At 45.2% G+C, this 15,018-nt stretch overlaps 1 protein-coding gene across 1 annotated transcript in view; it reads right to left on the reverse strand.

Annotated features, from left to right (window-relative positions):
• Positions 1 to 3,899: 3,899 nt before the first annotated feature.
• Positions 3,900 to 15,018, reverse strand: part of TGFBR2 (transforming growth factor beta receptor 2) — a 66,427-nt gene continuing 55,308 nt past the window's right edge. The window contains exons 6-7 of the mRNA XM_069770848.1: positions 9,821 to 9,948; positions 3,900 to 6,291 (exon numbers count right to left, since the gene is read on the reverse strand). Coding sequence (XP_069626949.1) covers positions 6,112 to 6,291; positions 9,821 to 9,948 — 308 coding nt within the window. The 3' untranslated portion in view covers positions 3,900 to 6,111. The remainder of the gene's footprint in view (positions 6,292 to 9,820; positions 9,949 to 15,018) is intronic.

Here is a 15,018-nt window from a genome sequence, read left to right on the forward strand (position 1 = left end):
AGGACCCTGGCATATTTCTAACAGAAGGAAGTCTGTTTCTGAAGCTCTTTGTGCGAGATGGAAAGCGCCAGGTTTGGTCTTTGTCAGGGCAGCGGGTGGGGGGTGAGGAGCTCCACTTCTGTAGCTCACCATACGGCTCTGATGATAACACGTCCTGCATCCCACTCCTCCCATCGGGAGGTCGTGCAGGGTTGAGCTCAACACTTAAACCCCAATATCTGATGCAGGTCTTGTTCTGAAACACAAATACAACGAGTTGCTTTCATGAGAGAAAGACCAGCACCCTGATCCAAAGCCAGAGGCAGAAGGAAGGGCGGGCACTGGGCAGCCCCCACTCAGGCACCCGAAGGTGCCTGGCAGGAGGAGGGAAACAGCAGGGAGGGAAGGTGGCAGCCAGGGCTTGAAGCCACAAATGGGTGAAAAAAGAGAGCGGGGCGAATTGCTTTTTGTTTCTTCTTCCACAGGAAAGCCTTGCTGCAACAGGGGAGGAAGAGGGGGAGTGTTTTCAGCTCTGAGTGGTCCCTCCTGTGACACATGAGATGGCTAACCTGGGAAAAAATGCCAGGGATCTTTGCTCTACCTGCTTTCACATGGCAGCATGTTTGCGAAACAGACATTTCAGCAGTGGGTGTTTAATCATGCTGACTTGATCAGGTGACCATTTCATTTTTTAAAGAATTTAGCTACATAAATGCAACTGTCTGAAGAGATTGGTTTATCACCATTATAACTAAGAAAATAATGCACAGCAGAAAATTTATGAGCTGCCTTTTGCCTTTGCCTCTTCATGAAGTGATTAGATGGTGCTCAAAGCATTCATTCATTACTCAAGATTTTTAAATCTATTTCCTGGACTCAGTCCTCCCAAGAGCCTCGCAATTTGGCCGTATTTCAACAAACCACTGATTTTCTCCTCAGCTTTCTGTCCATGAGAAAGGCCTTTCAGCTGCCAGAGGTCAGAAATAGGTGAGACCTGCCAGTTGGTCAAGGCGTGGTGAGGAAACGGGGCCTGGACAGCCAGGCTGGGACACCATGGGCTCAGGCCAACTGGGTCTTGTGGGTCATGCTGGGAAATGTAACCCAGTAGGGCACAGGCGCCTGAAAAAAACCCCAAACACCAAAATCCTGCAGTGAGGTGCCATCACTTATACCCACCCAGGATGAGACTGGAATTTTTGGCACCTGCCCCAGCAAGAGCCTTCCGAACACGCACATGGTGTGCACCCACTTGCATGAATGTTTGCCAAGTAATAAGCAGCATGAATGCAGCCAAACTGCATTCAGGAACAACAAGCAGACAGTCTGGAACACAATTCACTCCATCCTCTTCGTGGCCAGAGGGAAAAATTGCCACAGGCAGCATTTTATTAAAAACATAATGCCAAAAAAAAAAAAAAAAAAAAAGGCAAGCAAGCAGGAGAGAGAGAGCTAAGGATCAGGAAATAAATTAATCAATGTTCCTCTGGAAGCAAAGGAAGCCCTTGGGTCCCAGCACAGCTGGCTTGACAAGAGGACAATATTGCAGGTGCTCTACATTTGGCCCAGTTTTTTTCCAGGAGCATTCAGAATAACAATGTCTTAATGCCTTTCTTTTTCTCCCCCCTCTCCCCCCAGGAGCAGGGTCATGATTTTTTCTTCTTTTACCATTCATGTTTATTCCAGTAGCAGTTGGGAATATCCTAGAAGGGGGTGAAATCCCCATTGTTCTGGGAATTACGTGAACTGGTAACACAGAGGCAGGCTGCGGTGGGAAATTTTGCCATCTAGTTTAGACCATTGGATGGCTCAGTAGTAAACCCAAGTAGTAAACCCAATGCCTTCTGCATTGCACAGCTGGAGCCTCCTTGCTGTGTACCCTGGTGATAAAATACTGATTGACATGCTAATTAAGAGCTGCTTACAGAAGGATGTTGAATACCATATTTAGGATAAGAAAGGTGGGCAAAAGCCTTAATTGAAAAAAAATATTAGAAGCATATAGGGTACTTTATTTCAAGGATATTGTGTACTTCAAGACTGAAAGGTCTGTGGAGTTTGCCTGCTAAATTTTGTTAATACACTTTATATTTGGTTTTGCAGCACTTGTTTGCCTTGTTAAGCCAAAAGGACTTAGACTTTGAGCCAGTGTAAACAGCAAGTCAGGGCTTGAAGAACTTTGCCAATATGTGGCCAGCAGTGGGGACTGGTGAGGGGTGGCCACTGCCATCAGCACACCAGCAAACGCTGGGGCTGACCACAGCGATGCTAGCCTTGCCTAGGGCTTGGCAGGTCGCTGCTGGAAACCACAGAGATGTGGGCAGTGAGGCTTTGCATGTCCATAGGGAAGCCGAGAGCTGTTTTGTACGTGGCCTTTGCTGAAGCAACAGGAGAGAAGGGAAGGCTGCACCATTAATGCTTGCTGGGGAGGGGGAGGCTGTAGAGATCCCACCCTCCCTCAATGTCAGAGCAACTACAGCAAAGCTGGTGCTGGCAGCGCTGCCGTGCTGCTGGCGGGGGTCCTGTCCTGACTGCACCCTCGGTGGCAGCAGCCCTGCAGCAGGGCTCCCTGCAGGCCCCTCCATGGTGTCCCCAGGCAGCTGGTTTCAGCTGGCTGCAGAGCATCCTCGCTGTGCAGCTTGAGTTGTAGTCTGGTACTATGGGGCAGAGGGTAGCTGGCTTGAAGGAAGAGCTGGTCACCTGCAGCTGTCCGCTTGAGGGGGCACGTAGGCAGGGCCTTCTTTACAAAGCCCCCATTTTGCCAATTTGAGACTAGACGCGGCCTCTGTGCTTTGCACCACACCTGACAGCGGCTATGTACGTTGCTTTCTTTGGCGCACCAGGTGCCCAGAGAGGCTGTGAAATCATTAGCGTTGAACATACTCAAAATTCAACAAGGTCTTGAGCAACCTGATCTAAGCTGCCTGTTTTGAACAGGAGCCTGGACCAGATGACCAGCAAGCACAGCACCTGGACTGGAGGTTTCTGCCAGCCTCTGTTATTCTGCGATTCTGCTCGACTCATGAACAAAGACACCTGGGTGCCTGTTTGGGGAATCTCCACTTGAAGGTTCAAAAGGAGACATTCAGTGCAGCCAAGCATGAGCTCTGCTGGAGATTTTGGTACCAAAGTACCATCCCTGAAAAAAATGGTGATGCCTGGAGAGTCTCAGATACCTACAACAGGCACTGGTGGACTGCATCCTGTGTAAAGGCTTAGATTCAGCCTAAAAGTCACACTTGAGGCAATTTGAGTGGATGGAGAAGGAGGTATCTCACTCTTTGTTTATGTGGTGCTTGTGTTCTTCATGTCTTCAATGGAAGGGGTATCAGCTTAAAAGGGTGAAAGCTCTGAGTGGAGAGCAGTAGCTGTAAGGCACAAGCACATTAATCATACACTTCTCAGAGACACAGATTTAGTGGGCTGTCTTCTGGCTCACTTTAATACCTGCACCAAAATAACAGGTTTAACTAAAGCCTTATCTTAGAATCACAGAATCATTTCGGTTGGAAAAGACCTTTAAGATCATTGGGTCCAGCCATTAACATAACACTGCTAAGTCCACCACTTAACCATGTCCCTAAGTGCCACATCTACACTGAAAACTGTGTCACCTAAAAGTATGAGAGCTTCAGCTGTGAACCCTCTTCTCCCTTCCCTCCCCTGAGATGAGAGAAGGTTTCACACTGCAGGGGCTAATGGCCCAGCAAGTTTGGGTATCTGCTAGTGCTGTTGAAGGGCAGGACGGAGGCTGGGGAAGGAGTCATTAGCAAAGCAGGACACGTGCAAAGGCCATTGGCCACACCGAGCATGACGTTCAGGCCTCTGGTGGGAAGGAATGGGCCTGAGTCATTTTTAGGATAGGGTTCACTTGAGGAAGAGCACTCTCCTTATTCTGGATGCTCCAGACATGAAAGACAAACTTGAATGGGTGTTATTTTATTTGCTCCAATAAACATTTGTTTTATACAAAACAAACCAAAAAAACCCCAAACTGTTTACAAAGCAAGTTAAGTGCTTGAAACTTTTGATATACAAGAGTATATATTGTTCACATTCCTATTTCATACATGATGTACAGGTGAAATATTCCTTAGAAGAATAAAAATTTTCCTTTACATGTAGTAGTAAAAAAACCCAACAAACCAACAACCCCCCCCCCCCTAAAAATGTCAGTATTGTCAGGAACTACCGGACGCCTTATCCTTATCCTTCAGCTCCTGCTCCCCCCGCTCCTGCTCCCGCTCCCACCACTCCCGCTCCCACCACCCGCAGGTCCTCAGCTCCCACTCCCACTGCCCACTTTCCTTTTTTTTTACAGAAAACAAATCCCCCCCCCTATAAAATTTGGCATAGTAGCTCTGAATTCCACTATAGTTGTTGAGATTTTGCCCCGCTCTGTTTAAATATTTCTGAGCAGTTTGGTTAAAATGAAAAAAAAAAAAAAAAAAGCAGATAGAAAACCATTTCAAATAAAATATTTGTCATCATAAATCTTAACTCCTATTTGAATAAGCATGACTCCTATTGACGTACACGGCAACGCCTTCTAGAGAAATATCGATGTTTATCTGTCAAAGGTGTTTAATAAATTGCACCAGATACATCTGTACAGGACTGGTTTGTGCTTGCTGAATTTCTAATTTCCAAGGCCTGCTCATGTGCCGTGGGGAAGAAAAATAGTGGAAAAATTCACTGCAAAACTCCTGAAGACAAAATTGTTAGCACTTGTTAAACACACTGCTGTCATTTATATAGGCCCAATGTGATGTCAATTGTCTTAAACATTTTGGAGAACTGAAAACATGTCTGAGGGATCCTTTTGGCATAAATCATCTTTCTTGGTTTTCGGGTTTTTTTCGGTTAATTGCTGACTTGCTGAGGGCAGCCCTATATGCAAGCAGTGATGAGGGCAGGATATGCCATTAACCTAATGCTGCTGAGCTTTCCCTCACCTCCAAGGTCCTTTTGCAAAAGTAAAGGCACCAGCTGTTGTTTCTTATTTTTCTCTAGAAAGTGTGGAACAGAGTCAAACTGTGGTGTGTCAAGCAATTAGACATGCTATACAGGGAAAAAAATGTTTGTTCTTACAGTAACACAATCGAGGTAAAAGGAAGACAGAAAAATAGTACTGCCTGCACTTAGAATGCAGAGCAAATATAAAACATCTGCTTGGACTACTGGTGGCCCTGTCTTGTTTTGTATGGTTTGGGGGTGGGGATGGGAGGAGGGGAAAACTCATCCTGCTGATACTTCACAACCTGCTTGCAAGCAGCATGAATTCAAAGCAATAAACATATAACATTAATGACCTCTGTATTGAAACACACGTGTGGGAGGGACCAAACCTCCTCGCACTCCTGTTCTGGGGCACTGTGAGGATGTTGAGGTTAAAGGTGAGAGGGCAAAGGCATCCCTGAACCTTCCAAAATGTGCTGCAGACAAGACCGCATAGGTACAACTGCAAAGCCGAATTGGCCTGTCTGCTGTGAGACTGCTCCTGCAACTGTGAACTGCCAAGCCACAGCCGGGTGGTTACAGCACATGCTTTGAAAGCCATCTTCTTATTGCATATTATTCCTATCTTTTTGGCAGGGTGCTTAGTGCACAATTGCTGGTGTCGTGCTATGCCAGTCTCCCCAGGCTCCTTCCCTAAAGGGGAGGGATCTCTCATGCACTGGTAATTTTCTGGAAGCATTTTTTTTTTTTTAAACTCTTTTTCAGAGCATGGCTGTTTATAGATACATAGATAGATACATATACACATACACACACATTATATATATATATGCATATATATATATATAAAAATAGCAATTTCATAGTCATATACAGGCATTAATAAAGTGCATAATGTTATTGGCTATTTTCAAATCTCATTTCCTGAGGAAGTGCTAACATACATAGCTCCTCCTATGACATGATGCTGGCAGCCAATGCTAGGGTATGACACCTACTCCCTGGCTTTTAATTCCCATGAATACATCTCCCTGTCCAGAGCCGGAGCCTAAAGGGAGTAGTGACAGCCTCAGTCCTCCAGGAAGCAAGTCAAGGCACTGATCGAGACTTCTTCCTTTGCCAAGGTGAATGCGTCTAGGAGCAACTTTCCTCCATTTCGGAGCTCTTGGGTGCACGCTACTTGGCGGTGGTCACGGAGCCGTCTTCGGGGATCTTCTCCTCCGAACAGCTTCTTCCCGAGAGCTTGTCGTGGTGCTTGAGCTCGCTAAAACGCTCCGCAACGCACTGCGCCGTGAGCCGGGCCTCGGGGTCGTGGTCCCAGCACTCAATAAGAGTTTCGCACACCATCTGGATGCCCTGCGGAGAGCACAGAGAGAGCAGCCGTGATGGGGCCAGTCACCGCCAAAGCCCATGTGTCAGAGCTGCTTTGGTGCCCTCTGAAGTTCAGGGGGTTATTCACGTGTGTCCTGGAGGTGCTTCATGGGCTCTGCTGCTACTGTCAGGGGGGGCATGCTTTTCTTTTTTTTTTTTTTTTAAAAGAAACCCTACTACAATTTTTTCAGCACTTTAATTGGTACTGTCATTTCTGAGCATGTGTTCTGATACCTTATAACAAGAAAAATGATGCTTTGGACTATAGAATCAAGTAGGGTTTTTTTTTTAAGAAATATGATCGGAATTCCTGGATAACACGGCTTCCTGCTCAACCCGTGCCTTTGCATGCCTGAATTCTGTTTGGGTTTTTTCGAACAAAACTCTGATTGCCAGCAATATCAGGCCCTACATCAGCCCTTTATGGATTCCTTGCAGACTAACTAAACCTATGTGCAAATATTGGCCACAGACCCACAAACACTTAAACACACGTCACTCACAGATGTAACTAGTTAATCTTCATTTCAATGCTGATGCACATGTTTACAGGACAAAAAACCAGTTGCATCTCTGTAATGCATTTTATAAACATGAGGTATTTGCCAGGAAATTGTGTGCTTTGCTTTATGACACTAAAAGCCCATTAAGTAGGATTTATCTTAAACTTCTTATTTAAAAAAATAACATTTCACAACACCGCATTAATTGCATAATTTACCTAATTGGTGATGTTGACTGATGTCAATGTTAATAGCAGAATCTCATTGTCTGTATACAAATAACACTACTTTTCTGCTGGCATTGAAATTACAAGCAGTAAATTAAATTAAATATTAAACATTAACTTGAAATCAATAGTGCAACAAATCTCATTGCGGGGGGGGGGAATTGTAATATGTAAATCCATTCCAGAATTTTATCACGATGAATAATGAGTTCATTACAAAAACACGACTGCAGAGGAAGGAAATGAATATGGAAGAGCCGTTACAGTAAGAGCAACTTCTATGGAGTTCAAAGCAGGTCCTCAGCTGCTGCAAACTGTCACAGCCCCATGGAAGCTGATGCATCACTGCATTTTAAATAGCACAATGTGAAATGCTGAAGGGATTCAGATGAGGGGAATTAAATCCACCTTCATTAAATGTCCTGTGAGCGTGTTATCAGGCATCCATTTCCCGCCTTAGACTCTTAGCCGAACCCTGCTGGAGCCAGCTGTGCCCATCCAGGTGACACGCAAGCGCAGATGCATGGTCCTCCCAGTCGGTGGGTGACCCGTACTGGGGGCAGACTGAGGTCTGGGTTTTACACAGGGAAGAAAACTGAAGTCAAATGCAGGACATCTAGGTCCAAATCTGCAATCATTCTACCTGCTACGTAAACCCAGGTGACAAAATTCAGTGTGTCTTACAGCTCTACGCCAGTACCTTGAGCTGCAGCCCTCCACACACTCAGGCTTGCTGCCATGAGAGCAGCTATGGGCCTGCCCCATGCCTGAGCACCGCGGGGATACCGAGCCCGGTGCTTCCTCACCCAGGCACCCCAGGCATGCTGGCACACCGACGCTTGCCGCTATGCCTGGCTGTGCATGAAACAAGCTCCTGGACACCTCTCTCCAAGGCATAACCGGCGGTACTGCCCATTTCTACTGCCACATAGTGCAGTGTTTTGCTGCAGTGCCTGCAGGACTAACCCTGTTCTGAAGGCAGACAAGTCTCAGGGCCACCTAACACTGCCCCAGGCCTGCTTTAAGTGCCAATGACTCTTGCTTTACAGGAGCTTTCATCACCTTCTATTACATGTACATCATCTGACTCTTCCCAAATGCAGAACAGAAATATTTGCTGACCATGTCTGCTTTTGCATTAGCATAAGCAGTATCTTTCTTTCATAATGAACAACAGATTGGTACTAAGTTAGATTTCCTTTTGCTCTTGAGAAAACTGTGATTATCCTCAAACTTGCTGACCACAGATCTTCCTGTTGTTCTGTTTCCTTAATCAGTTCTCTACCCTTCTTTACTTTCATTTTTTTCACACATGAGATCATGTCTTTTGAATATCCCAAGAAATGTTCTCACACTGTTCCTCATTTTAAGCATTTTCTACTATTTAATTTTTACCTCCCAAATGATCTGGCTCAGGATTCTTTTCTACATTGTTAATTGGGCTCTTCTAAAGTACCACATATGTGTTACCAGTTTGGGCTTCATTTTGGCTTCATGGAAAACAAACAACTGCAGTCAACTCATGATTCCTTTTCCCAGGTCACCCACAATTTTTATAAAATTTCTGCAACCAGTTCTTTTCTAGAAAGATGAGCATTAGTATAATCCCTCCATCCCAGCTCAACTTGTCATTTAGAAGATGATTGTATCTATGGCTCCTAGAATTGTCAAGGGCTTTTTAGTACTCATTATATCAGCTATCTAGGCGTCCCTCAAAATACAGCTTGCCTCCCAAGTTAAAGCACCCCTCTTCAATAACCCTACTCATCACAGATGACTACATAAGGAGCAAGTCCCTGTGGTCCAGGAAGGTGCTACACTCTGCCATAGTCATCAGGCAGCAGATGCGTTGCTCTTGGTTGGAAAGATGATTGATTTTGGCCACTCACTTGGCCTTTCCTAAGTAGGTGTGGGACTGTGATTTTAACATCTCTACTGGAATGAAAAAGGGAGTGTTACATTGCTCCTGATGGAAATACTAGCTGATCTTGGTTGCCTGGGCTTTTATAAATGTTTACGATGCTTTCCTTTTGTCTGTAAAGACCACTCAACATATTTCATTGACAAGTGGAATGACCAAGCCTCACCTCGTCTCTGATACGATTCTCATTTTATCTCTACTGATAAAACTACTCAGAACAAAGGTGAAGAAATGCATGCCTTTGGCTTGTTTCCATTCAGTTTCATCTACTGAGAAATCTACTGTCGCCTAGGAAGGGCAACCATGGTGTCTGTGAATGGGGAAAACTGACAGAGTGCTTCACGACATGCAAGGGAAACGGACTGCTAATGCGCAACCTGAATAAAACCAGACTGGCTTGCTGAAGACTCATTTCCTATTTTCTTAAACCTGTCAACAGCTGGGATACAACTATGACTGGTCTCCATGATAAAGTAATGAGATTTGTTTTCTCTGCTGAAGGGGCCCATGTGCAAAGTTGTTCTCTTTGACCTTTCAGAGCCTGCACACAGTGCGCTTTAAGGCCCTTATTATTCTGTGGCTGTCTGAATGATTGTCGGATCTCAGGTTTCCAATATTTTTGTTTTGATGACTTCTAGATTACACTCGTAGGCAGCAGGAATCCCAGGGCTTTGGGGTAGGCATGGTACAGAGCACTGTGGTGTCTGAACCATGGCAGCACTGGTGTCACCATGTGACAGAGCTCTAATCCGTGCAAAAGAGAGGTCCAGCCTGTTGGACAGGACACTGCACTAAGGCTCAGCCTCCAGGCAGCAGCTAAATGTATAGTGCAGCTCCCTGCTGCTCACATGTGGTGCTCTTACCTGATGGTTAAGCCAGGAGCTGGGGATCTCGGGTCTCCCTCTGTCTCTTAGGACATTGTCCTTCATGCTTTCCACGCAGGGGTGTTCTCGCACTTTAGAGCCGAATGGGGGCTCGTACTCTTTCACTTCTGCCAAGAGAATAAGCAAACACAAGGGTATTCAGCTGGGCCGTGCTGGTGCCAAGTGTGAAGGGAGCTTACTGTTCTCTGGAGGAGTAGGAGCCACTGATTAGCTGCTCAGTGCCACTCTTCTGCTTGACCAGCTCCAAACAAAGCAAAGCCAGTTGGCATTTTCAAAAATGTTTCAAATGTGTTTCTCCCACATGCCCCCTCCGTCCCCTTCTCTTTCCTAGCCAAACAAACAATTCTCATTTAAACCCTTTAGTACATAATCATATTAGCAACAGTCAGAGCAGCAGAGTAACCTATTATGGTTTGTAAGCCTTTCAATCTGTGCTGAGGCAAAACACACAGGAGATTCAACGTGAGTTTTGCTTGAGCCAGGCTTGCAAGAACTAGTCACCTTTAAGTCCCCTTGAGTCCCCACACACTTACCAGGTGAAATATAACCCGAAATCTATCATCTAGGTCACAACAGATGTTAATATGCCAGATTGCTAGGAGGAAACAGTTGCTTGAAAAGGACAAAGATACAGTAAGGAGCAGCGCTGGAAGCTGCCAGGCTGTCCTTATTTATTACTGAGCCACATTCCTTTGAGGAAAGTAGTAGTCTGCTCTTATTTTAGGCCTCTTTCCCACAATGGGTCAGTTTTGGCCCATGATGCACGGGGCACAGCTTCCTGAAGGGGCTGCTGCCATTCCAGTTTTTGTTTGCATGTTGCATATTTTTCTTTGCTTTTCTTTGGAGCAAGAAACGAAGAGGCAGACATATGGAACCTTTGGAGAAAACTCAAGAAATCTCTGAGAGCGGAAATATTATAGTAGATGCTGACACAGTGTAGAAAATGCTGTGGTTTCTTTGGGAACAGATGGAGACTTTACTCACAGGCCTAATGACTTGCTAGTATTAGATAAAGATTTATGAAGTTGGCCTGTTCTGCTGCCTCTTATTTCTTTCTAGGAATTAATTGAGGGCAAGAAAAACTGAAGTGTAATCCACAAGGCAGTCTGAAGAATGCATGTGAGTGCCCAGAAGATGTGTGAAGAGAGATGAACGAGACAGGAGACACAGTACTATTGTGTAATATTACAACCTAAGTTCAAACGCAGTGTCCAGTGCTACTCCTCTCAAGGGGTAAAAAGAAGCTCCAAGAAGGGTGATAACAACGATTAAAGGCCCAGAAAAAATGGGAAGAACCTCTAAAGCTTGGCTTTGTTTCCTTTGGAGAGAAAGGTAAGAGTTCATATGGTAAAATACCAAAAATAACTAATGATCAAGATAACAGGTCAGATCCTTGTGATTGTCATGTCTCATGATAAAAACAAGGTAGTATTGAACATAACTAAAAGGTGGACTTTTATCCAAAACCTTAGAGTCAGGCTGTAGATCTCATTTCTATGTGATGGCCAGCAGATGAAGACTATAGGTTACAGAAAAAGAGAGGTAATTTCTAATGGTTAAAAAGAATAGCCAAGATAGATACAATAACAAACATTTTGGAAGGGATATTAAACCTTGTGCTTCAAAGTTCAGCATTTAGAGATCCAGCTGCAAACAACTGTGTGTGCAATGCAGCACATCACCTTACAGATGCCTCCTGCAGAGCTCGCTCTCCTTCTCCTGAACCAGCTGGTGCTGGCCACTGGCCACACAATGCTCTGGAGAGTGGCTATAGTCCCAAAACACAACTCCTATCTTCTCATACATAAATAACTTTCTTTAAGACTCAAGGGCCAAAGCCTGCTTTGCTTTCTTTCCTCTACAAGAAGTCATACCAGTTTCACCCACATTAATCTGAGTTAGAGATTACTTAGCCAAAGTAAATTTACAAGACTTCAGCCCTAGGAGTTAGTTGGGAAGTTGCCATCTTGCTGGTAAGACCTGGATTCCTGTGCAGTGGATGCACAATGATTACAAAGCAGATACCTCTACTTTCAAAGCAAACCAAAATATTGAAGTTTGCTGGGAAAATTTAAATAGCATGACCTAGACGGCCATTTCCTACACCATCTCCATCAGTCATGGTTTGATTATGGTAGTGGTCATGGACACCAGCCAAGGCTCTGAGACCTTCTTGCAGTATGAGGAGTCAGAGGAGCCTGAATGTCCAACAGAGGGAAGCTGGTGCTGTTGCACTGACCTGTTCCCTCTCACTGAGCTTAATCTGAAGGCCATTCAGGTTCATGAGATGGTCCGAGTTGGGGAAGGGAAAGCCTTCCTGGGGAATTGATAGGTCTTTCTATGCTATGAGCACTCTTCCAAATATAAAGACTGAATAGGTTTTTCAGGTTTGGGGTTTTGGTGGGGGCGAGGGGTTAATATATATTTTTTTTTTAATGGGAAAGAAAAAGAAATTGAAGTCAGATGCCAATTTGCTGTAATAACTTCATAGTATACAGTAGTGCCCTCCCTCAGTTTGAAAAGCATGCAACATCTTGTTATTTATTATCTTGCTTCTCTTTCCCTTAGAAAGAAAAGCCCACTGAATCCTCTTGCAGTAAATCATCCTTATACTGTGGAATCTCAGGTGTCAGGCACATTTTGCAGTGGGGTTATACATGGATCATGTTGACGTGCTACAGGAGATGTAACAGATGTCAATTTGAGGCAGGTTAAAATGTTTGTGCCTGGCTGCTTGTGCATGGCTGTATACAGATGCTGAATCTTTTTCATGCCTTATATGTTTTTTTTTATTGTTTTTAGACCAGTCAGGCACTAAAAATGACAACTGACTGAAGTACCATAAATACCTAAGGTACCATGAACTACAGCACCTTTAGCGTTCAGTAATGGCAGGGTTCCTTCAACTTTAACCTCCAGCATTTAATCTTCATGGTTGTGAGCTACCTTGCACTAATAATTGCTGTACCTCTGGTTCCCTTTGACACTGGCCTGGCCAGAACTCTCAGAAAGGCTGGGACTAGAGTTTTAGCCCCAGAGACATTACTGAAAATCTATTTGTTGTTCCTAATGAATGACTTGGAAAATTTGGCTGTGGGTTCCTCAAGAAAAATATGCCTTGCTCATGTGATCTTTTTCTACTCTAAGCTCTTTGCAGTGAGATTCTCTTCCTTTGGGTCAGAACAGCATACCCGCAAACCCTGTCGACCCTCTCTCGTGATCTTGAGGTGGGAAAATAGAGGAACACAGAGCACATGAGTACATCAGCACCCAGCATGGAGTGTAGTGCAGCGATCTTATCTATTGCTACCTGGGCTTGTTGAAGGAAAGCACTTGCTACCTTATATGTAGTAGTGTGGTGACACATAGAGAATTTCTAGACATGAGTTACTGTCACAGGGTGACGCCACACCATGTGGACGTACCAGCTCGGCGTTATATGCCACCACAAGCCAGTGCAGTGCAGATGTGTCCTAACTGGGCTCCGCTCCACAGAGGGATAAGCTTAAATCAGGCCCCAGCTGCAGCCACCTCAGGGCCCAATGCACAGGCACAACCCCACCGTACAGGCTATCAAAATGCTCCCTGCCGCCAGAAACTGTCACTTCTCTATGACAATATGGTGAAAGCTGAGCATTTCACAAGGGAGGTACAAGATGCACAAATGTTTAGTTACCAAACTGTGGCTCTTGGCTGACTCTTTCCAAGTAAGCGTAAGATTAATTAGTGATTTTATTCACATTAAACACAGCTCTGGTAAAGCAAGGCTGCCATTTCAAACAAAGCTCTGCTGCTATACCGAAGCCAGCCACCACTCCAGGCAGTACAATACTGCACAAGCAACGTCGCCATTTTCTGAGGGGTTTCTCTTCTCCCTCTTCACCAACCCCACGTATCCAGAAGTTCCCTTTCCTCTCCTTCTCCCTGCCCCCCCCAACAGTCCCCCACCCGTAGCAGCCCTGATACAAGACAGATGGTTTTCTTTTCTTTCTAGGAGGCTGTCAGAGAAATTACACTTGCCTCAGTCGACAAAGCTGTGTCGCTCTGAAAGCAAGTGGTTGAGATGAAAATTATATTTCTTGCAACGTGCAGCATCTGGTGCACAGCTGTTGCACTGAATGAAATACCAAGTTAACGGCAGCATGGAGCAGTTGAAGTTCTCCCCAAAGTAATATTGCTGAGTTTCTAAATATGCCTCTTAAATTATACTCTGGTGAAAAATCAGTCAAACTCGATCTCTGCCTCTGTCTCCCTTTCCCTCGTGCCCCATTTCTGCTTCTCCATATTTAGCACAACAAAGTAAGAATGAACAGCATGGCCTTTCTTGAAAGCAGATCCCCACCTGCTTATTTACTACGGCAGCTTCACAGTATGGATTATGCTGCTGGGTATTTTTGTTTAAATGTCTGCTGACTGAAAAGGCCTGGCATAGCGTGGAGACTGTGTTTGACAAAGCTGCTGTAGTGAAAGGACCTGCCTCCATCACCTCCCATGCTCACTGAACACCTGCACGCTCACAAATGAATCCTGAGAGCTCCCTTTGTAAAAGAAATAAGTCACTGTACCTTTACACAGCTGAATGGCAATTAGCCCCCCCCATGCTTCCCTCCTAATTAAAGTTGCTAATGTGATGCCTCAGCTTAGACTACCACTCCTGCCCTCTAAACTGGCACAGGTTTCTCTAGCGACAGGGAGCTGACACCACAGTCAAGCCTGACCTGCAAAGACATTGCCTACGTCTTTTAGGCTCCTTTGGAAAGGCTGGCTGCAATCAGGTCAGCCTACTCCAGCTTATGCAGGAGGTCATTTCTCTTGGTGCCTAACAGTTTAGGAAGAAAAGAGGGATTTGTGTGAGTGAAGGCAGTTCCTCGGGAAGGCTCCAAGGAGAGGAGGGAGTCTCACGAGTGACAGATGGAAAGAGAAAGCAGAGGGGGAGCTGTAGTCGTGAATCACTGTAAGGGTATTTCACCAGCTGGTTGCAAAGATAGCCAGACTGCACAAACCAGGGGAACATCTAAGAAGGAAATGAGAGCAACCGTGCAATGCTGCTGCAGCTCAGTACCAGTAACAAGTTAAGTGAGCTACGTCCTGGAAGTTTTATTTAACTGCTCTGGGTGAAGACACTAAGCCCAAGCTCCAACCCCCACAAATCTGCCCAAGTACTCCTGTGATTTTGC

The sequence above is a fragment of the Haliaeetus albicilla genome, chromosome 2 (genome assembly GCF_947461875.1).
Source record: "Haliaeetus albicilla chromosome 2, bHalAlb1.1, whole genome shotgun sequence".
NCBI classification, from domain to species: Eukaryota; Metazoa; Chordata; class Aves; order Accipitriformes; family Accipitridae; genus Haliaeetus; species Haliaeetus albicilla.